This window comes from Oncorhynchus kisutch, linkage group LG16, assembly GCF_002021735.2.
Source record: "Oncorhynchus kisutch isolate 150728-3 linkage group LG16, Okis_V2, whole genome shotgun sequence".
NCBI classification, from domain to species: Eukaryota; Metazoa; Chordata; class Actinopteri; order Salmoniformes; family Salmonidae; genus Oncorhynchus; species Oncorhynchus kisutch.
This window is the reverse complement of record NC_034189.2, coordinates 17,147,719-17,170,488: the sequence shown is the minus strand read 5'-3', so window position 1 is coordinate 17,170,488 and position 22,770 is coordinate 17,147,719. Positions and strand designations below refer to the sequence as shown.

General features: G+C 45.1%; 3 protein-coding genes and 1 non-coding gene across 5 annotated transcripts; 2 read left to right on the top strand and 2 right to left on the bottom strand.

Annotated features, from left to right (window-relative positions):
• Positions 1 to 41: 41 nt before the first annotated feature.
• On the bottom strand, positions 42 to 3,191 carry nit1 (nitrilase 1). Its single transcript, XM_020504089.2, has 6 exons — positions 2,841 to 3,191; positions 2,134 to 2,370; positions 1,876 to 1,979; positions 1,601 to 1,737; positions 1,354 to 1,479; positions 42 to 1,044 (listed from the first exon to the last, which is right to left on the bottom strand). The coding sequence occupies exons 1-6, from the start codon at positions 2,936 to 2,938 to the stop codon at positions 775 to 777; spliced, it is 972 nt and encodes a 323-aa protein (XP_020359678.1). The 5' UTR covers positions 2,939 to 3,191; the 3' UTR covers positions 42 to 774.
• Positions 2,921 to 6,611, top strand: LOC109906413 (prefoldin subunit 2-like). 2 transcript variants are annotated; one of them, XM_020504090.2, is made up of 5 exons: positions 3,254 to 3,342; positions 3,891 to 3,935; positions 4,221 to 4,309; positions 4,611 to 4,734; positions 5,302 to 6,611. In XM_020504090.2, the coding sequence occupies exons 1-5, from the start codon at positions 3,262 to 3,264 to the stop codon at positions 5,479 to 5,481; spliced, it is 519 nt and encodes a 172-aa protein (XP_020359679.1). In that variant the 5' UTR covers positions 3,254 to 3,261; the 3' UTR covers positions 5,482 to 6,611. The 2 variants fall into 2 exon arrangements, with proteins under 2 accessions (XP_020359680.1, XP_020359679.1); XM_020504091.2 differs by lacking the exon at positions 3,891 to 3,935 and having other exon boundaries at positions 2,921 to 3,342; positions 5,302 to 6,609.
• Positions 6,612 to 7,186: 575 nt separating this feature from the next.
• trnas-gcu (transfer RNA serine (anticodon GCU)) lies at positions 7,187 to 7,268 on the bottom strand. The gene has a single exon. It is a non-coding gene; the product is annotated as a tRNA-Ser (tRNA).
• Positions 7,269 to 14,608: 7,340 nt separating this feature from the next.
• b4gat1 (beta-1,4-glucuronyltransferase 1) lies at positions 14,609 to 19,382 on the top strand. Its single transcript, XM_020504087.2, has 2 exons — positions 14,609 to 16,059; positions 17,936 to 19,382. The coding sequence occupies exons 1-2, from the start codon at positions 14,953 to 14,955 to the stop codon at positions 18,125 to 18,127; spliced, it is 1,299 nt and encodes a 432-aa protein (XP_020359676.1). The 5' UTR covers positions 14,609 to 14,952; the 3' UTR covers positions 18,128 to 19,382.
• The last annotated feature ends 3,388 nt before the right edge of the window (positions 19,383 to 22,770 follow it).

Below are 22,770 nucleotides of genomic sequence, written 5' to 3'. Positions count from 1 at the left end.
TGATCGCCCGCCGTCGTAAGGAGCGAGAGAAGAAGCAAAGAGGCTGGATTTGACATTATTATTAAAATGTTTCATCAAGTACAATAAAACAATATACATTAAAAGCCAAAACTATAACATTGGATTGGGAATAGTCAGGGTGCAATGTTTTAGATTTGAAGGCAAACAAGATCATATGACACATTTCTAGCAAACAAAGGATTTGACCTATATAATGAATGTATTATTAAACTGATTCTTTCATCCATGTCCTCATTTTATCCATCATAACACACACATACAGTGCTTCATTGGAAACCCCCATGCATTTAGTAAGAGAGGAATATCTTCTGGTCATGGCTAACATTGGATTGTGGCTAGAAAATCTAGTTTCTCTTGTTTGAAAGGTCAAAAAGCCAGAAAGTCAATCACATCTTTAAAAGCTGGTGAACTTCTTGATTACAGCATCATAACTCATTTGTGGTATAAAAAAAGAGTGTAAAATCCTCATACCAATATCACCATCTACTGGTTGTATACAGCATACCAACGCTGACATCATTAACATGGTAAATCTGCTCTTCCAGTGTTTTTTTTCTGATAGGAACGTGCTTATGTCTCAATTCTCCACCCTTTATCCCTGAAATTTGATCGTACCCACATGGATTAAAAATGATAGGATTGGTGTAATGGCCACATGCTTACGCCAATCCTATGCTGTTAAATCTATGTGGGGCAGTGCACAAGTGCACACTTCAAGAAAAAGTGTGGAGAATTAGGACACACCTTTGATTGTCAGTCCTTTCCACCCAAACTGTAGTAGAAGCTAGTGTCTCTGCGATGTTGCTGCACAGGCATGTTTCTCTGTGTGTCCCTGAGCTTCTCCAAGTCAATCTCCAGCAGAACCATGCCTGTGTTCTCTCCTCCACAGTCCCCCATCACCACCCCCCAGGGGTCCACAGCCAGGGCGTGGCCGTACGACGAACGCTTCTCATGGTGACTGCCCACTTGGGCTGCAGCAAGGACAAAGCACTGGTTCTCAATGGCCCTGGCGCGAAGCAACACCTGCGGTTAGAAGAGCAGCGTGTTTTATATTGGTCCACATTCTTCAATACGGGTCCTAAAGAGTAGGATCCACAGGGGTTCTAGCCCAGTACTAAGGCACCTGAATCAACTAATGAAGTTTATGATTTGAATCAGGTGTGTAAGTATTGGACTGGAACAAAAGCCTGTATACCCTGTGGGTCCCCAAGACCATGTTCGAACAACACTGTTGTATTAAAACATAGAAATAGCAGTGCTAGAAATAGTAGCTAGTAGAAATTATAGTACAAGACAGAGGAAGATGTGTGTTTCTGCAAAAATCTATCCCACCTCCCAATGGGCAGCTCCTGTGGCCACAGTGAACGCTGACGGGTAGGTCAGAATCTCCGCCCCCTGTCGCAGCAGGGCCAATGACAGCTCAGGGAACCTCAGGTCATAACAGATACCCAGTCCCACCTGGAACACAATACAGTGACAGAATACTGGGGTGGTAGATCTATGAATCTGGTGTACAAAGATGGAGGTTAGTTGCAATAACAATTCAATGTGAGCAGGATTGGTAGAATCATAGAATGACCTTGCCAATGGGAGTTTGAACTGGAGGAATGAGGCTGGATCCAGGTATGGTGAAGGCACTCTCTTTTAAGGACACGCCTCTTCCTGGCAGCTCCACATCAAACAAGTGAGACTTCCTGTATACGGACACTATATCACCTGTAGGGTTAAGTGAAAGTGTCAGCACTTCAGTGTGTGTGTGTGTGTGTGTGTGTGTGTGTGTGTGTGTGTGTGTGTGTGTGTGTGTGTGTGTGTGTGTGTGTGTGTGTGTGTGTGTGTGTGTGTGTGTGTTCATACCCTTTTCATTTATGATGATGTGACTGTTGTAGATTCGCCTGTCCGTCTCCCAGTCATGCCCTCTCTCATGAAACCCTCCAAGAGAGAGCCACACGCTCAGCTTCCTATGAAAGGACAGATGTGGATTAACTGCAAAAACACTAATCAATAACAGAACAAGATGAGATGAAGTCTACCCATTCAATAATTATTATTAGACTAGGATGTAATAGAAATGAATAGAATAGACAACCACACTCAGTAGCTAGGAGTACTCACCTGGCAAGCAGTGTGTAGCGTGAAATAATGTCTCCAGTTAGCCTCTCAGACAGATTCAGGGTCTCCTCTCGACTAGAGCCGATGTAGTCAAACCCCTCAGGTAGGAACACCATGCTGGCTCCACCCTCTTTTGCCGCCTGCACCAATTGCTTGCAGGCAGTGAAGTTGGCCTCCTTGTCAGGGGTTGCGGTCACCTGGCACACCGCTGCCACTGGATGAGGCGATGATGATGACATCCTGGAAAGAAAGACACTTGAGTTTACATTAAGTCGGGCGGCAGGTAGCCTAGTGGATAGAGCATTGGGCCAGTAGCCAAAATGTTGCTAGATCAAATCCCAGAGCTGACAAGGTAAAAATCTGGCATTCTGCCCCGGAACAAGGCAGTTAGCCCACTGTTCCTAGGCCAACATTGTAAATAAGAGTTTGTTCTTAACTGACTTGCCTATTTTTTTTTTTAAGTCAAGCATCTAAAGGGTTCATGTTAGTGTAAGGGGTCAAAAATATGTGGCTAGTTATAATAGCTGAACATTACTCATTGACCTACATTCACAAGTCAGTGACACTAGTAGACCTTGACAGAAAATGAATTAAAGGCAATACATTTTAATTTTAGAATAACCAATTCAACCCTAATCCCCCATTTAATGGGCTATGGTAACAGACACATGCATTGTAAACAACGTTAAAAGGTTGACTGGTGTCGTTACCTTTGATGCACCCCAATGCAGCTCGAGCCCCAAGAAGAATGACAGTCCAGTAAATGTTTCACCCGAGTTCTTCTCAAACTGCACCTGAGCACGGACATTGGCTTAACGCAAGTGCCAAAACAAATCTGTCTGTGTCCGAATGAGCAACACCAGAAAATCTCTTCTTTGCTCGTGCTGTACTTTGGACTCTGTTTTAATTTAAAGTTAATGCAAAATCCAGTCAGTAAAGTATCAAAACATCAACAATGTAACTACCTACGTTGTGTTTGCGGCGCCAAATTGCACGACAACGAGACAAGCTAGTACAACATCCTTCATGTGTTGTTTTGATTACGATTTTCCTAACAGGCAATCACATGAGACAGCTCAAGATGGTAAGCCTTGGGCCCTCAGCCCCCACCACTAGCGACACCCTTCCAAGATGGCAGCGAACAGTAGCAGCACGGTTAGCAAACCCAGCAACATTATCGGGGGGAAACAATCAGGGCCGTCGGCCGAGCAGGTATCCCCACTCTCCTTTAACTCCTTAACTGTCCGAATATTCATGTGTTGTTAGCAAATGCTGTTTAATAGTTGCGGGCTTTGAGATACAAACCTGGACTTGCCAGTCACGCATCTGGCTAGTTAACGTTAGCAAGCTAGCTATCTAGCTAGCTCGCTCCCATCGTCTGCTTCCTACTAGTGTGTTCCTCAAAACTGATATTTTATGATTTAGAGGCCAAGTCTGGTATCAGTCGTATTCACAATACCCCATTGAGTTTATAATAATTTTAGTTAACTGAAATCTGTTAGCCTGACTACGTTTCTATCAGTATTCATTAACGTAAGATACTCAGGCGAATTGCAAGGAAGGGATTAGTTGTGCTGTCGAGCAGATGAGAAACTATTTCTGCCTGTCACAGTTCGTGCTATTAGCGTCGCTCTCCCTTGCCAACCAGTGGCATACAGAACCGCATTAGTAATACAGCCAGTTTGACAAATCACAAATAAACGACTATTGTATTTACTTGTAGCTAATCAATAAATGGTCTAATAATATTCCTTTTCCAGGTAGGCCTATATAACGAGGCTTTTTGCAACTTTGTTCAATCTAATGTAAGTTCAGAAATCTGTGTGTGTTGTGGCTGCCCTGAGTTGGTAGAGCATGGCGCTTGCAACGCTAGGATCATGGTTTCGACTCCCACTAGGGACCTGGGTACGAATATGTATGTATGCATGCACTACTGTAAGAGAGCTTTGACAATGACTAAAGTTGTTGCCCACGCAGGCCTTCCCGCAGGTCACCAGATTTTTCAGTCACTTTGTATTAAAGGGTTTGCTAAAGGGCATCTATTATAATGAGAGAATGTTTTAATGTGATCTGTTTGGTGTGTTCAAAAGGTTGTGGCTGCATTTCAGAGGATGCGCTCAGAACAGCGCAGCATGGCCTCAAAGGCTGCAGAGCTGGAGATGGAGATCAACGAGCACAGGTAACTACAGTACTAGTTACCGCTTCTATTTCACTCACTGTTCACCTCTGTGGACTTAACTATGGACTTGGCCACAGAGAGGAATGATCTTTGATCAGTCTGTAAGGCGTTAGAGATGAGAGATTTGGACACTGGGGGGTGAATCAAGTCTTCCCTGGATTCCTCATTTCCTCTCCTTGCCTCCCTCTCAAAATGCATTGGAGGAAAGGGTCCAAAGGGAGGAGCATAATGTCTTAACTTTTAGATTTTTGATATTCACACTTATTACATTCCTCTCACAACGTCTCTCTTTTTTTCTCAGCCTAGTCATCGAGACCCTAAAAGACGTGGATCCAACCAGGAAGTGCTTCCGACTGGTGGGCGGGGTGCTCGTGGAAAGGACAGTTAAGGAAGTCTTACCAGCTCTGGGAAGCAATAAAGAACAGGTAAGCTTTTGTTTGCTTGCTCTTTGGGGTATAATCCGGGGTTGCTGTAAAGCACTTTGTAATGACTGCTGTTGTAAAAAGGGCTGTCTAAAATAAGATTGCTTGATGAGAAGATGCCATTAATATATCAACTGTCAATATGTACATGATGTGGTGGCCATGAGTATAGTCCGACAGGGGAAGAAAACCTCTAACCTTCTGGTTCCAAAGTACTCCAGCCACACTACAGTCCAAACACTCCAGTTGCATAACGTTCCCAAGAGGGCAATCTCGCTTGGAAGTGTTTTTAATAAAGAAAAAGCACTAGAGCAACTGATGCCTCCGACAAGAATGCCGGCATTTACTACTTTATTTTCATTTCCTGACAATTCTGCATGTTAAATCACTACCGTTCGTTGACACCCAGCACATAATCAACTGCACACGATCAACGTTAATTATGGTGCGTCTTTCCTTTAACATAATTACCAATGCTATAGGTTGTTGCAATACTATCTTGTAAAACTAAATCACTGCTGATCATACATCATGATTATCATTCTGCTGTCCCCTCTCTTTTCCTTACAGATATCAAAGATTGTAGAGTCCCTCAACATACAGATGCAGACAAAAGGCCGGGAGCTCACAGAGTATCGGGAAAAATACAATATCCGATTGGTGGGAGAAGGAGAGGAAGGACAGGGCAAATCGGCAGCTACCTCCAATGGGAGCGGGTCTAAAGGCGGTGCCGGCGTTCTAGTTTCGTAGCTTTGTGTGTGGAGACTTTAGTGCGATAGGAAATTGTGCGGAATGCCATCGAGCATCGAGTCAGCACAGATCCTGGAAGGCATTTCAAAGGCAGAGTTTGACGTGTGTCTTGCATGAAAGAAATGATATAATTAACCAATGTCACAAGGGCCAGATTATCCAGAACATTCATTTCAGATCAAAGTTATCCATTTTCACCTGTATTTCAACAAAACTTAAACCAACATTTCACTCCCACTCTGGTTTAATTACAAGCCTTTCGCCTTTTACTCAAGACAGTGTTTCATCAAAATCTTACGGGATGATTGTTGTAAAAGACATGCCTTCTTGATGACCATGTATTGATTTGAAGTTTATTTATACTCTATTGTCAGTCATATTTCAATGTATATTATGATCCTGTTGTTGGGGGCTCTGTTTTTGAGGTTTGTCTCTGGCATGCTGTAAAATAATGCTTGCAAAAGGAATGACAATCTGATTGGAAAAACACTTCATAACAACGCACTGTATCATTTCAATCTTTCTTGAAGGTGCACTGTGCAGAAATAGCTCCGTCATTTCCTCATTGCTAAAATTCTAGTAGTTCTCCTAATTTCAGTTTGACAAAACAAGCAAGTGTAGGAAATCATTGTACGCTCTAAATTGCTGTGAAATATATTTTTCCATAACCAAAATATTGTATTTCCAGCTGTTGGAAGCTGGTGTACAAAACCTAAATTAAAGAAGCAAAAAAATGAAACTTAAGATCAGGGAGCATAGAAATTGCACGCACAGAACATATTTGCTGCTTCTTAGACTTGTGTTCGATGATAATGATAGATCTATAACTCACATTTCTATGTGCATTTGAGAAAATAAAAAAACAGTGTGCCCAGAGTATCTGGATAACGTAAAATCAGCCTCCCAAACGGCAGCCTGTTCCCTATATAGCGCACTACTTTTGCTGAGGGTGCCATTTCAGACACGCCCAGTCTCTGACAGCTGATGTATTGGTATAGTCTTAAGTGCCCCCAAAGTATCTGAAGCACACAGCCCTAAACTACATCATCTGTCACCATGTAGTTGTGTGGAGAAAATTCGTTTTTTTTTTGTGTGAATGTTTAGGAATAAAAATAAATGTAAACATGGTTTCTGATGTCTGCTGCTTTTTGCCTGTATATACATAATATATAAGTCATATTATACAATCAGTTTGCTGGTGGTCACTGTTTCAAGCGTCTTTAGAAAGCCGCCAGCAGTCTCGTTCTGCTGTGGGGACCCTTTCATGGGCAAATACCTGAAATACCACATGAAACAAACCTGGACAACATCTTCAGAGGATGTACCAGCTGTCATGAACAGAGCTATGGCATGCCATCCCCCGGCGCAAGTAAACTATACAGTACCTGTTAGAAGGGTGCGTTAATGACGTTCATACAGTACCCATACAAATAAGGTTTGGATTGTGTGTCCAGGGTAGGTGATGGAACTGTACACAGCAACATGCTCTTGGTACTTACTGTATATAATCGATCATTCATACATATATCACAATTTAGTAAAGTAAATAGTTTGGCTATACTAATTCGCAACATATGTTTTAATGTAACGTTAGAATAGTTTCATAGGAGGCAAAGGTACTGGTGGTTTTGACCAAGATCGTCTTTTTGGCAGATAGTGTTTGTACATTATAGCACTACTATTCGTGAGATGGGAAAATAATTGCCGACGAGGATGGGATTCGAACCCACGCGTGCAGAGCACAATGGATTAGCAGTCCATCGCCTTAACCACTCGGCCACCTCGTCCTCAACGTATATTTTAGAAGCAACAATACAATTTATCTCAAGTTCACGACAAACCAGTGTTTTTTATTTTATTAATTTTGCAATACTGGCTTTTCATATTCAAGATACCATTTTCATAAAAGTGCTAGCTAGCCGCACAGCATATTTGAACGCCCAGTTGTTTGCTATGAACACAATAAATGCTCCATTATGTCAAACTCTATATGCCCTTCTATTCTAGGGTTTGTGGTAACATGAAAAGCGCATAGACAATATCACAGTTGCCCCTACTCCAAACACACAAGGCGATGGTAGGAGATGGATGGAGATGGATGGAGATGGATGGATAAGAAAGTGAAGCATAGTGGTACGAATGAAGGAGGGAGTAAGAAAAATAAAGCGGGATAGAAAGGGAGAATGGGTTTGAAGGGGAGAGTGAGGTCTATGGAGGCAGAAAAGGAAGTTTGAGGAGAGCAACATAGTTTCCAAAGCTAGCCGCAGTTCGGAGGTAGAAAGTGCCGAGGAAGGGCAAGATAAATCGCGAGGGGAGCATGGAGGTGAGGACCATAAAGTGATTCTGAAGTTTAGGGAGGAAGGAGGAGTTGGGGCGATGAGTACGATAAGGTTGACGGCTGTGATAAAAGAGTTGATTGGGGAAGTTGTCAATGCTAAAGTGTTAAGAGATGGGAGCTTGTTGGTATTCTGTAAGGACATGGCGCAGAGGGGAAACGCTCTCAGAGTGGCGCAAATAGGGAAGTGTAAGGTGGTGTTGAGCAGCTGGACTGATCAAGCAGGGAAGCAGTGGATTAAAGGGGTGATAACAGGAGTGCCTGTGAGTGTTAGCACTAAAGAGGTACAATTTGAGAGGAGGCGTTCTAGTGTATTCAAAGATTGCAAGCAACAAGGGGTGGAGTTAGGGTAGATTCTGTTACTGTCTATTCTGTTACACTTCAAGGACTGGGTACTGCCAAATAAAGTAACCATAGGATATATGAGTTATTAGGTGAGGGCTTATGTACCAAAGCCTTTAAGATGTTATAACTGCCAGAAGTTTGGGTGTGTGGCAACAGTCTGTAAAGAGAAAAAGAGGTGTGCCAGGTGTGGAGGGGAGCGTGAGTATGGGAAGTGTAGGGATGGTGTACAAACAAAGTGCTGCAGCTGTGGTGGTGCTCATAATGGGTGTGCGGCAATGAAGCAGGCAGTGGAGGTGCAACAAGTGAGAGTGGAGAGAAGGGTGTCATATGCAGAGGCAGTGAGGGTGATCCAGGGAGATACAGGTTCAAGGGCGAGATGTTTAGGAGCATCTAGACCGGGGATTACGGGGCAGGTGGGCGGCAATATGGTATACATAGATATTTTTGTAAAGAAAATCTGCAATTTCGTGGTATCCAATTGGTAGTTACAGTCTTGTCTCATCACTGCAACTCCTGTACGGTCTCCGAAGAGGCGAAGGTTGAGATCCCTGAGTCCTCAGAAACACAACCCAACAAAGCCGCACTGCTTCTTGACACAATGCCCTCTTAACCCAGAAGCCAGCCACACCAACATGTCCAAGGAAACACCGTACACCTGGCGACCGTGTCAACGTGCATGCGCCCAGCCTGCCACGCCACAGGAGTCACTAGAGCGTGATGGGACAAGGACATCCCTGCCAGCCAAACCCTCCCCTAACCCGGATGACGCAGGGCCAATTGTGCGCCGCCCCATGGGCCGGCTGAGACAGCGCCTGGCCTCAAACCAGGATCTCTAGTGGCACAGCTAGCCACTGCAATGCAGTGCCTTAGACCACTGCACCACTTGTGGTTCGTAAAGACAGAGATGTAGGGGGGGGGGGGGGGGTGATGTGCTACCTTTTAAAAGCAAGTACGGGTGCTAGTGGTAGTGAACAACTAAAACCCCTGGAAGATATTGGACCTGGAAGTGCTGAAGAGGGTGGAGGGCCAGGATAGAAGTAATGTGGTGTGGGGATTTTAATGGGGGGGGCAGATGGATGGAAATGGCCAAGTAGAGGGAGAGGGAGAACGAGAGAGGAGCATCCTGGGGCACTAGATAGGAGGGAGGATAGGAGGGATGCTAACTTACTTCCTGGAGAGCAGGGGGTTAGTATCGCAACATCAGAGTGGGTTCAGGAACGGTAGGGGAACTATGGACCCAGTGCTCTGCTTAGAAACAGAGGTCAGGAAGGCTCAGGTGAACAAGGAGACTGTTGTAGCTGTCTTTTTTGATGTGGAGAAGTATGATATGATGTGGAAGGAGGGGTTGTTAATCAAGCTTGATATCATTGGGGTAGGAGGAAGAACGTACAACTGGATAAAGGATTTCCTGTTTGGAAGGTCTATCCTTTTGAGGGTGGGGAAGTCACTATCAGGCAGCTACCTGGTGGATAACGGTACACCACAGGGGAGTGTGATTCGTCCTCTGTTGTTCTCAATCATAATCAATAATGTTTACTCTCAGGTACAGCCAGATATTGGGAGGTTGTTATTTGCAGATGATGGGGCCTCATGGAAGAGGGGAAGAAATGTGCCATACGTAGTCAGGAAGTTACAGGAAGCAAGTGAGGAGGTAGAGCAGTGGGCATTAATGTGGGAATTCCGGTTCTCTGTAGAGAACTCAGACACTGTTCTTTACCAGAAGGAAGGTGGGAGATGAGGTATGCTTGAGGTTATATGGGAAAAACTTGGAGAGGGTGTGGTTCTTCAGGTTCCTTGGGGTAAACGTTGACACTAGACTGACCTGGGCAGAACACATTGAGTGTTGGGAAAGTGTAAGAAGGTGCTCAAATGTGATGGACTGTCTGACAGGGAAGGAGTGAGAGGCTGGGCGTTCCTCATTGAGGATAATGTAAGTTGCATTGATCCAATCTGTAATAGACTATGGCAGTATTGCGTATGGTTGGGCAGCCCAGACCTCATTGGAAAGGCTAGATGTCATACTGGAGCAAGGACTCGGAATATGTAGAGGGGTGTTTCGGACATCCCCAGTGGCTGCACTACAGGTGGAGATGGGGGATATGCCATTGCAGATTAGGAGACAGCAGCTGCCATTTTTTTTCACCTATATTTAACCAGGTAGGCTAGTTGAGAACAAGTTCTCATTTACAACTGGGATCTGGCCAAGATAAAGCAAAGCAAAGCAGTGCGACACACAGTTACACATGGAATAAACAAACATACAGTCAATAACATAATAGAGAAACAGTATATTTACAGTGTGTGCAAATGAGGTAAGATAAGGACATAGGCCATAGTGGGGGAATAATTACAATTTAGCAATTAAACACTGGAGTGATGAATGTGCAAGTAGAGATACTGGGGTGCAAAGGAGGGGGGGGGGGATGAGGTAGTTGGATGGGCTATTTACAGATGGGCTATGTACAGGTTTTTTTATTTTTATTTTATTTCACCTTTATTTAACCAGGTAGGCTAGTTGAGAACAAGTTCTCATTTGCAACTGCGACCTGGCCAAGATAAAGCATAGCAGTGTGAGCATACAACAAAGAGTTACACATGGAGTAAACAATTAACAAGTCAATAACACAGTAGAAAACAAAGGGGGGGTCTATATACAATGTGTGCAAAAGGCATGAGGAGGTAGGCAAATAATTACAATTTTGCAGATTAACACTGGAGTGATAAAAGATCAGATGGTCATGTACAGGTAGAGATATTGGTGTGCAGAAGAGCAGAAAAGTAAATAAATAAAAACAGTATGGGGATGAGGTATGTGAAAAGGGTGGGCTATTTACCAATAGACTATGTACAGCTGCAGCGATCGGTTAGCTGCTCAGATAGCTGATGTTTGAAGTTGGTGAGGGAGATAAAAGTCTCCAACTTCAGCGATTTTTGCAATTCGTTCCAGTCACAGGCAGCAGAGTACTGGAACGAAAGGCGGCCAAATGAGGTGTTGGCTTTAGGGATGATCAGTGAGATACACCTGCTGGAGCGCGTGCTACGGATGGGTGTTGCCATCGTGACCAGTGAGCTGAGATAAGGCGGAGCTTTACCTAGCATAGACTTGTAGATGACCTGGAGCCAGTGGGTCTGGCGACGAATATGTAGCGAGGGCCAGCCGACTAGAGCGTACAAGTCGCAGTGGTGGGTGGTATAAGGTGCTTTAGTGACAAAACGGATGGCACTGTGATAGACTGCATCCAGTTTGCTGAGTAGAGTGTTGGAAGCCATTTTGTAGATGACATCGCCGAAGTCGAGGATCGGTAGGATAGTCAGTTTTACTAGGGTAAGCTTGGCGGCTTGAGTGAAGGAGGCTTTGTTGCGGAATAGAAAGCCGACTCTTGATTTGATTTTCGATTGGAGATGTTTGATATGAGTCTGGAAGGAGAGTTTGCAGTCTAGCCAGACACCTAGGTACTTATAGACGTCCACATATTCTAGGTCGGAACCATCCAGGGTGGTGATGCTAGTCGGGCATGCAGGTGCAGGCAGCGACCGGTTGAAAAGCATGCATTTGGTTTTACTAGCGTTTAAGAGCAGTTGGAGGCCACGGAAGGAGTGTTGTATGGCATTGAAGCTTGTTTGGAGGTTAGATAGCACAGTGTCCAAAGACGGGCCGAAAGTATATAGAATGGTGTCGTCTGCGTAGAGGTGGATCAGGGAATCGCCCGCAGCAAGAGCAACATCATTGATATACACAGAGAAAAGAGTCGGCCCGAGAATTGAACCCTGTGGCACCCCCATAGAGACTGCCAGAGGACCGGACAGCATGCCCTCCGATTTGACACACTGAACTCTGTCTGCAAAGTAATTGGTGAACCAGGCAAGGCAGTCATCCGAAAAACCGAGGCTACTGAGTCTGCCGATAAGAATATGGTGATTGACAGAGTCGAAAGCCTTGGCAAGGTCGATGAAGACGGCTGCACAGTACTGTCTTTTATCGATGGCGGTTATGATGTCGTTTAGTACCTTGAGTGTGGCTGAGGTGCACCCATGACCGGCTCGGAAACCAGATTGCACAGCGGAGAAGGTACGGTGGGATTCGAGATGGTCAGTGACCTGTTTGTTGACTTGGCTTTCGAAGACCTTAGATAGGCAGGGCAGGATGGATATAGGTCTGTAACAGTTTGGGTCCAGGGTGTCTCCCCCTTTGAAGAGGGGGATGACTGCGGCAGCTTTCCAATCCTTGGGGATCTCAGACGAGATGAAAGAGAGGTTGAACAGGCTGGTAATAGGGGTTGCGACAATGGTGGCAGATAGTTTCAGAAATAGAGGGTCCAGATTGTCAAGCCCAGCTGATTTGTACGGGTCCAGGTTTTGCAGCTCTTTCAGAACATCTGCTATCTGGATTTGGGTAAAGGAGAACCTGGAGAGGCTTGGGCGAGGAGCTGCGGGGGGGGCGGAGCTGTTGGCCGAGGTTGAAGTAGCCAGGCGGAAGGCATGGCCAGCCGTTGAGAAATGCTTATTGAAGTTTTCGATAATCATGGATTTATCAGTGGTGACCGTGTTACCTAGCCTCAGTGCAGTGGGCAGCTGGGAGGAGGTGCTCTTGTTCTCCATGGACTTCACAGTGTCCCAGAACTTTTTGGAGTTGGAGCTACAGGATGCAAACTTCTGCCTGAAGAAGCTGGCCTTAGCTTTCCTGACTGACTGCGTGTATTGGTTCCGGACTTCCCTGAACAGTTGCATATCACGGGGACTATTCGATGCTATTGCAGTCCGCCACAGGATGTTTTTGTGCTGGTCGAGGGCAGTCAGGTCTGGGGTGAACCAAGGGCTGTATCTGTTCTTAGTTCTGCATTTTTTGAACGGAGCATGCTTATCTAAAATGGTGAGGAAGTTACTTTTAAAGAATGACCAGGCATCCTCAACTGACGGGATGAGGTCAATGTCCTTCCAGGATACCCGGGCCAGGTCGATTAGAAAGGCCTGCTCACAGAAGTGTTTTAGGGAGCGTTTGACAGTGATGAGGGGTGGTCGTTTGACTGCGGCTCCGTAGCGGATACAGGCAATGAGGCAGTGATCGCTGAGATCCTGGTTGAAGACAGCGGAGGTGTATTTGGAGGGCCAGTTGGTCAGGATGACGTCTATGAGGGTGCCCTTGTTTACAGAGTTAGGGTTGTACCTGGTGGGTTCCTTGATGATTTGTGTGAGATTGAGGGCATCTAGCTTAGATTGTAGGACTGGCGGGGTGTTAAGCATATCCCAGTTTAGGTCACCTAACAGAACAAACTCTGAAGCTAGATGGGGGGCGATCAATTCACAAATGGTGTCCAGGGCACAGCTGGGAGCTGAGGGGGGTCGGTAGCAGGCGGCAACCGTGAGAGACTTATTTCTGGAGAGAGTAATTTTCAAAATTAGTAGTTCGAACTGTTTGGGTATGGACCTGGAAAGTATGACATTACTTTGCAGGCTCTCTCTGCAGTAAACTGCAACTCCTCCCCCTTTGGCAGTTCTATCTTGACGGAAGATGTTATAGTTGGGTATGGAAATCTCTGAATTTTTGGTGGCCTTCCTGAGCCAGGATTCAGACACAGCAAGGACATCAGGGTTAGCAGAGTGTGCTAAAGCAGTGAGTAAGACAAACTTAGGGAGGAGGCTTCTGATGTTGACATGCATGAAACCAAGGCTTTTTCGAACACAGAAGTCAACAAATGAGGGTGCCTGGGGACATGCAGGGCCTGGGTTTACCTCCACATCACCCGCGGAACAGAGAAGGAGTAGTATGAGGGTGCGGCTAAAGGCTATCAAAACTGGTCGCCTAGAGCGTTGGGGACAGAGAATAAGAGGAGCAGTTTTCTGGGCATGGTAGAATATATTCAGGGCATAATGCGCAGACAGGGGTATGGTGGGGTGCGGGTACAGCGGAGGTAAGCCCAGGCACTGGGTGATGATGAGAGAGGTTGTATCTCTGGACATGCTGGTAGTAATGGGTGAGGTCACCGCATGTGTGGGAGGTGGGACAAAGGAGTTATCAGGGGTATGAAGAGTGGAACTAGGGGCTCCATTGGTGCAGTGATCTGTGAGCTGCTCTGACAGCTGGTGCTTAAAGTTAGTAAGGGAAGTATTGGTCTCCAGCTTCAGTGATTTTTTTTCAATTCATTCCAGTCATTGGCAGCAGAGAACTGGAAGGAAAAGCGGCCAAAGGAGGAATTGGAATTGGCGAAGGCAGAACACAAGCTTTGGGTGGGTGGGTGTATTGCTACTGTGTGGGAAGGAGCGAGGCTGAGATCCAGTATGAGGGAGAAGGGGATACAGGAAATTAGTTTAGAGTATATTGAGTAGAACGTCATTAGATATAGTCACACATATTTTATATTTTTAAGAGCAACGGGCTGGCATGTAGGATTTGGTTTCTCTCCGTACTCCAGTACAGTAGGTGTCGGTAATGCACCATAAAGTTGGATGCCAATCGCTGATAAACCCCATCGAAGAAGAATAACACGTCCTAACGTCTTGTTGATGTTCCTGAAACGCTATGAGATAGACAGAACCGCAAAGCATCAGATATGAAGGAGGCACGTACAATGATTTCACGATCTAAAATCGAACCCTGTGTCAGCACTGCGTGGTTTCAACGACACGAGATATTCGAGCTCCCCCAGGTACCCAAATTGCCAAATTAGCTAGCTAGCGCCGTGTAGCTAGCTAGCTAGCTAGCCAACTAGCAGTGGTAGATTGGATACCTTCCTGAGGCATATTGCTCAATTATTTTTGACTTGCTGCATGTGGTGTACATGTAAAGGTCGGGAATGCATTTATCTAAGAAATGTTCCGCGTTCAAAGTGGTGCTCGGCGCTCTGGTGCTCGTGGCACTCTTACAAATGATCTACCTCTCCTTCCTATCGAAACTGCACGGTAAGCAGCAGCGCTACCGATACTCAGAGCTCTTCGGGACCTCTGGCAAGAAAAATGCCAACCCGGAGAAAAACTCACGGAAAGAGCGTCTCAGGTACTCTCTGTCCACAGGGGGTATCTTTGATCCCACCGGACAATACCGCGTGTACAAGAACTTGATAAAAAGCGATTTCTCTACCAATCAGAAACCAGGAGCGGATGCCAACTCTCACTTCTTGGCCTTAGCAACGCACACATCCATCAACAACTTGCACCACCTGAATTCTTTAGTGGAAAGGTGGCAAAACCCTCTCTCTGTGGCCATATTCGCTCATGGTCAAGATGTCAAGTTTGCCACAGCCCTGGTCTACGCCCTCACCATCTTCTGCCCTCAGATCCAGGCCTTGGTGGACTTTCACTTGGTGTGCCACTCTGGGCAGATGGCCAGTTTCCCAGAGCAGGACCGGGAGCATTTCACCGGGCTTGAGGACTGTGCCGCTGTGTTTGCCAGGCTCGAGACGCACCGAGACAAATACCAGAACTACGCCATCGGTGGAAATGGAAACGTCTCCTACCCGAATAATCTCCTTCGGAACGTTGCCCGTGGCGGCACGGAAGCCAACTACATCCTGGTCATCGACATCGACATGGCGCCCAGTGCTGAACTCCACCAGCAGTTTCTGGCACTGGTCATGAGACGTGAACCCGCCACGGACGAGGTCTTCGTGCTGCCCGCCTTCGAGATCCGCCACGTACGCAAGATGCCTGCCACCAAGTCGGAGCTGGTGCAGCTGTATCAGGTGGGCGAGGTGAGGCCCTTCTACGAGGAGCTATGCCCGCGGTGCCAGGCCCCCACAAACTACTCTCAGTGGGTGAACAGACACAGTCAGGGTTTGGGCCCCCTGGATGTGGCCTATACATTATCCTGGGTGGACCCCTGGGAGCCCTTCTACATTGGGCACCGCACCGTGCCCTTGTATGACGAGAACTTCAGGCAGTACGGCTTCAACCGCATCAGCCAGGTATGTGCTGTATGGATACGGGTAACCGGGTACTCTAGATTGCAGTGGAGATGCGGCACATGTGTGTGTATGGTTGCACACAGTTAGGGCTTCATTACATCAACTGACACCGTACACTGCAGAACCCTTGCACTGCAGTAAAATATATAGTGTCTTTGGAAAGTATTCAGACCACTTCACTTTTTTCATGTTTTGTTATGTGATAACCTTATTCTAAAATAGATTTTAAAAATCCTCAGGAATCTACACACAATACCCCATAATGATGAAGCGAAAACAGGTTTTCAGACATTTTTGTAAATTTATAAAAAATAAATAAATACAGAAATACCTTATTTACATAATTATTCAGACCCTTTGGTAGGAGACTCGAAATTGAGCTCAGGTACATCCTGTGTCCATTGGTCATCCTTGAGATGTTTATACAACTTGATTGGAGTCTACCTGTGGTCAATTCAATTGATTCAATTGACATGATTTGGAAAGACACAACCTGTCTATATAAGGTCCCACAGTTGACAGTGCATGTCAAAACAAAATCCAAGCCATGAGGTCGACAAAATTTTCCTTAGAGCTCAGACAGGATTGTGTCGAGGCACTTATCTGGGGAAGGGTACCAAAACATTTTCCCCCTAATACACAGTGGCCTCCATTCTTAAATGGAAGAAAGTCCTTGGTCAGAGAACCCGATGGTCACTCTGACACAGAGCTCCAGAGTTACTCTGTGGAGATGGGAGAACCTTCCAGAAGGACAAGCATCTCTGCAGCACTCCACTAATCAGGCCTTTATGGTAGAGTGGCCAGACAGAAGGCACTCCTCAGTAAAAGACACATGACAGCCCACTTTGAGTTTGCCAAGAGGCACCTAAAAGACTCTCAAACAATGAGAAACTAGATTATCTGGTCTGATGTAACCAAGATTGAACTCTTTGGTCTGAATGCCAAGCATAACGTCTGGAGGAAACCTGGCACCATCCCTACGGTGAAGCATGCTGGTGGCAGCATCAAGCTGTGGGGATGTTTTTCATTGGCAGGGACTGTGAGACTAGTCAGGATTGAGGGAAAGATGAATGGAGAAAAGTACAGAGATCCTTAATGAAATCCTGCTCCAAAGCGCTCAGGACCTCAGACTATGGCGAAGGTTCACCTTCCAACAGGACAATGACTAAGTGTAACCGATGTGAAATGGCTAGCTAATTAGTGGTGGTGCGCGCTAACAGTGTTTCAATCGGTGATGTCACTCTCTCTGAGACCTGAAGTAGTTGTTCCCCTTGCTCTGCGGCTTTTGTGGAGCGATGGGTAACGATGCTATGTGGGTGTCAGTTGTCTGTGTGCAGAGGGTCGAGCCCGGGTATGGGCGAGGGACGGACTGAAGTTAAAAACTGTTACATTGATGCTGTTGACCCGGATCACTGGTTGCTGCAGAAAAGGAGGTCAAAAGGGAGGTGAGTGTAACCGATGTGAAACGGCTAGCTAGTTAGCGGTGGTGCGCGCTAATAGCGTTTCAATCGGTGACGTCACTCTCTCTGAGACCTGAAGTAGTTGTTCCCCTTGCTCTGCAAGGGCCGTGGCTTTTGTGGCGCGATGGGTAACAATGCTTCATTGGTGACTGTTGTCGGTGTGTGCAGAGGGTCCCAGGTTCGAGCCCGGGTAGGGGCGAGGGGACGGGCTAAAGTTATACTGTTACATAAGTACACAGCAAGACAACGCAGGAGTGGCTTTGGGACAAGTCTCTGAATGTCCTTGAGTGACCCAGCCAGAGCCCGGACTTGAACCTGATCGAACATCTCTTTACATAACTTTTAGCAGAATAAAGTATCACCATTTCATGTTGTCCCCCTTACCTCTTCTCCCCCTTCTCCTCTCCACTCCCTAGGCCTGTGAGCTCCATGTGGCAGGCTACAGGTTCTCCGTGCTGAACGCTGCCTTCGTGGTGCACAAAGGGTTCAAAGTTCAGGGCGAGTTCCACAGCAGGAAAGACGAGGAGAACCGAAGGAACCGCCTGCTCTTCCGCAGCTTCAAGGAGGGCCTGAAGACCAAGTACCCCTCCTCCCCTCGACGCTGCTGAGGAGACCAGGTGAGAACACTGGTGCCTGATTGACACTATACGGTGAATCAATGGGTTGGCCTGGTTACGCAGCCACCGTAGTTGCTGGTATCGTGCTAGGGATGATATCCAAGCCAACAGTACGGTCTGGCCCTATAGTGTGATGCAGCATTGGATCACTTCTCCCCTAAGTATGGCTCTAGGGGTTGATTTGGAGAAGTTCACAAGACTTCTGTCCAGCAAGAAATCAACAAATGACTCGCTACACTACAACATGAGCCAGTCTGGTCCATCAATTTCTGCAAATTTTTCTTTCATTCAACCCCTGGAGAGACACCTGACTACTAGGGTTTCTTCATCATCGTTACCTATGTATTTACAGTGAGGGTGGTACTATCATTTCCAGTGGTTTCCAGTGCCCTCTGACCTTCATCCAGCTCGAGGAGAACAAAACATTGAAACTTTTTACTTACAGAGTATTTGTGACACAGAATATTTTGTAAATATGACCTTGTTCTATATAAGTTGGGACACTACCATAGAGAGATGCAGTCTATGTAGCAGGAAAGAGTGAGTGGTCTGGGTCTACCACTGTTATGATACCAGCATGTTAACTGGAAAAAGTTAGTTATTTAATATCTGCAGGTTTTACAAACACTGGTGAATGTTTAGAGAGACTGTAAAAGCAATGGATAATATACATGTTATTCACTACTACTGACATAGATACTCTATTTAATTGAAATGCTCACTTATTTATGAAGGATTAGATTGTTATGGTTTGTGAATATTTGAAGTGTGAAGTGTTTTGTGAACACTGATGTTGTTTTCTTAAAGGTGATCAGCTGTTCAGGTCACGTACAGTGTGTAGGCCCTAGCGTCCGTCCCAAATGGCACCCTATTCCCTATAGACTAGACTATTAATAGAACAATAGGGTGCCAATCGGGACCTACCCATAGTCTGCATCCTGGATATTTGGCGTGTGAACATATGGTACAGTATTACTATTTTCTGCATAGATGGGGACTGACTCGTTAGACCTGTGAAGAACTTACTGTAGCAGTAAGAGAAGAGAAGCTCTGTACTCCAACCACTAATAAATGTTGTTTTTAGTTATTTGGGAGTACATTTTTAATTACATTTTGAAAGTTTACATATTAGTGAGAGATTTTTCAAATGTAATGTTTTCTCCCTGACTTGAGGGTGGTTCAAGTTGTCCGAAAGTAAATGTCCAAGGTTTGTTTGGATTCCTATTAAAAAACAACAAAACTTTAACTTCATTCTTAAATTGCTTTTCATTAACTTTTCATTAAATTGCTTTTCATTTCATTTGGAGTGGAAGTTAATTGGCTGAACTATGTTACTACATTATTTAAAACGATCAAAATATTTTTTGACCATTTCAATTTGCTATGTAGAACGTTTTTTTGGCACACACTTGTGTGTAGTAGCAACACACACCAGCAGAAGGCAATGGCGTGAAGGTTCTCCATGTTCAGAGGATATATCTTGTAGGACTACAGTTCTTGTTCTGTTGATTCTAAATCAAGTTCCTGAGTATGTCAATCCAGTAGATTTTCATGCTAACCATATACTTCTTAAATGATTGGGAAGGTGTTTACATCTCAGATAAGTCTTCAGCTCCAGTCCTCCAGTACCCCCAACAGCACACATTTTTGTTGAAGCCCTGGACAAACACACCTGATTCTACTCATTGAGGGATTGATGATTAGTTGAGTCAGGTGTGCTTGTCCAGGGCTAAAATTAAAATGTTGTGCTGTTGGGGGTACTGACTTAGATGATTGGATGCAAAAACTACACATTAGGTATATCTCAATTTCTCTCCCGTTTTTTTAATGAATTCCGTTGTCAATTCAGGAAGTGGAGAAGTCAACATATATAAAACAATGGACAGTTATCCATTCATGAATTTGCAAGTGAACTTGTATCTTTCCATCCGAGCAAACTGTATCTGTAGTGTGGTGTTGTTCACAGCTTGTGAGGCCACAACATGTCTGAGTTTAAAAGATATCCCTAAACCGATGGGAGCTAACGCCAAAGGTGATTCGCCCTAACATCCAATTAAAGGCCCCTTTTTACTAATCAACATGACCTGTATTGAAGTAAACTCTACCGAGCCCTGTGATTTGCCTAACGCCTGATAGGGGTATGTTGAATTAGATCTGTAAGGCAGACACACATCTAGTAGGGTTGCGTCCCAATAATATCACATTATTTTGAAATGTGCGATCGTTCACTAGTTTCCCACAAATCTGAAAGCATTGGGAGGGTGGACGAGGTGGAGTCAAGGGTTAGTGGAAGTTCCCACCATATTTCTTATTATACCAGTAATGTCCTTTCAAATCAGTGTAGTGAAGTGAACAAAGGAGATATTATTGGGACGTAGCCTAGAAGTCTTCCAATATGAGGGAACTACAGAGCAACACTGGAATGGCCTAGCCGCAAGTGACATTTTTTTCACTTCATGGTGGTGTTTTTTTGTTTTTTCTAACCTAATGTATTTCTAGGGGGAATCATAGGCCTTCATAGGCTGCGTTTACACAGGCAGCCTAATTCTGATATTTTTCCACTAATATTGGTCTTTTTTTCCAATCAGATCAGCTCTTTCGCCTATAACTGGGCAACAAAAATCTAAATTGGTCTGCCTGTGTAAACACAGCCGTATAGGCATATCTGAAAACCAAACTGGAAATGCTATATTTTTTCATAACGAGTAGGGACTAAAGACTTGCGAAACAGTCTGTCGCAAGTTATTATGGTATAAAAAGTATACATTTATATGACAATCTCTCATCTCCGTTTTATAGAGAAACTTAATAGCAACAACACAAGTTAATGAGGTTAGCTGACTAGTGGTGTGGTGTGACGGTTGCCACGTGAGAACGTTCGTGACAAAGTGACATTTTTGTGGCTAAGCCGCCTTGCGTTCCCGAACCAGGTGGAGAGACAAAGAAGAGAATAACACGCCATCACTGCTGCTGGACACTTGGTTCATCATACCAACCCGTTCAGCTCATAATCTCAACACCAGCTGAACATTTCTTGGAAGTCTTCCTATCTAAACTGATACACATATCCTCGCTCACCCCAACAACTCCACTTCACAACCATATCTTTTTTTTTAAAATCTTCCTTCAACATTCTTTTCTTTTGTTGTTTATTTTTTGTGTTCCTCTCCTTTATCTCACAGGACCAATGACTATTAGCATATTGTCTCTTCCTCTCTCTCTGATTCCCTACCCTTCTCCTCAGTGTCTCCCTCAGCCCCCTCCTTAGTAACCCCCACCTCGTCCCATCCATGGTGTTTGGGTGGGGGGGTGGGGGGTGGGGGTGGTATTAAGCAGGTTTGGTGAGGTAAAGTGGGGTTTATCTCCACAGCTTTGGAGAGCTGCAGCTTATTTGGGTCAGGGAGCTTTACGACAAGAGCAATTAGGGCTGGCCTCTATGTGGAGCTAGCAGGAGGCCTACCACTGGATTAGCAAGGAGAGGAGGAGGTGTGTTTCACACAGTGTGTGTGTGTGGACAGCTTCTGTACTACGGGGGGAGGCCAGACCAGCTGGATACCCCGGCCTAGTGGTGTTTTATTTTGGTGGGGGGGGGGGGGCTTTGTGGAGTGAGGAAGCAGTGACCCCAAAACTAGGTCTGGAGAGTCATGTGTGTCCCAAAATGGCACCCTATTCCCTTTATAGTGCACTACTTTTAACAGCCCTATGGGCCCCGGTCGAAAGTAGTGCATTGTAAAAGGAATAGGGTGCCATTTGGGACGTACACATATATTAAAGTAGTGCTGAATGACCTGTTGTCTATGGCCACAGCATGTTAAACAGTCAGTAATTGAAAAGGTTCACCATTAAAACCTTATTGTGTGCTGCTAATGACAGGCTACCTCTGTTGATTGACCATTAGAGAGCACTTGACTGGTAAATCAATCAATCAATGCCCTTCTTAATTGATTGCCCCTTAGGGGATAAGTAAAGTTTTATGGAATTGAATTGAACCACAACTCTGTCTCTGTATGCAGAGTTGAATAACATAACTGTATGATGCAGTACAGGATAAATGCTGTCTGGTTATCTCAAGGTGCATTTTGAGTCATTGTGTGTCATTGAAACAACATTGAGGTAAGTTAAATAAAATGTCACCAACTAGAAAAGGGAAATCAAATCTGCCCTACACTCTCCAAGTAGAAGTTGATGAGTGTTCCATGTCTGATGGGTCTGCCTGAATTCAACTGAGGTCACTCTCAAGCTGATAGGTCATGACCGATCAACAACATGTTAACTTAACTATGACTTATTTTTTATTTTAATCAAAAGTAGCTTTTGACTACATGGAAATGTTTGTTTTTTTAATACTTAAGTAATATCCTAACTATAAAACAAATAGGACTACACTTCAGTAAAATGTGAGAAGTGCTTGTGTCTCAGGGTGAGAGGAACAGGTCAAACACAACGGGACTTTGTATACATTTCCCCAAAAAGGTGAGACATCTGTCTGAGGGGTGAGAGGAACACGTCAGCTTTTGTCACCTGGTAACACTGAACTCCGGGAGGGAGTGATCTGTCTCACTTAGACGAGTGTGAGCTTATCAGTCATCAAATGGCAGCTTCAGGAGTAGGTTATGCTTATTGAACGAGTTCCC

Bases quoted from the DNA above. Each gene is read 5' to 3' on its own strand.
- nit1 (XM_020504089.2), bottom strand. From the start codon at position 2,938: ATGTCCGTGCTCAGGTGCAGTTTGAGAAGAACTCGGGTGAAACATTTA. The intron at 2,371-2,840 runs GTAACGACACCA...CTTTCTTTCCAG, and splicing joins TGCATTGGGGTGCATCAAAG to GATGTCATCATCATCGCCTC. The intron at 1,480-1,600 runs GTCATTCTATGA...ATTGTGTTCCAG, and splicing joins TTCAAACTCCCATTGGCAAG to GTGGGACTGGGTATCTGTTA.
- LOC109906413 (XM_020504090.2), top strand. From the start codon at position 3,262: ATGGCAGCGAACAGTAGCAGCACGGTTAGCAAACCCAGCAACATTATC. The intron at 3,343-3,890 runs GTATCCCCACTC...TTCCTTTTCCAG, and splicing joins CAGGGCCGTCGGCCGAGCAG to GTAGGCCTATATAACGAGGC. The intron at 4,735-5,301 runs GTAAGCTTTTGT...TTTTCCTTACAG, and splicing joins TGGGAAGCAATAAAGAACAG to ATATCAAAGATTGTAGAGTC.
- b4gat1 (XM_020504087.2), top strand. From the start codon at position 14,953: ATGCATTTATCTAAGAAATGTTCCGCGTTCAAAGTGGTGCTCGGCGCT. The intron at 16,060-17,935 runs GTATGTGCTGTA...TCCACTCCCTAG, and splicing joins GCTTCAACCGCATCAGCCAG to GCCTGTGAGCTCCATGTGGC.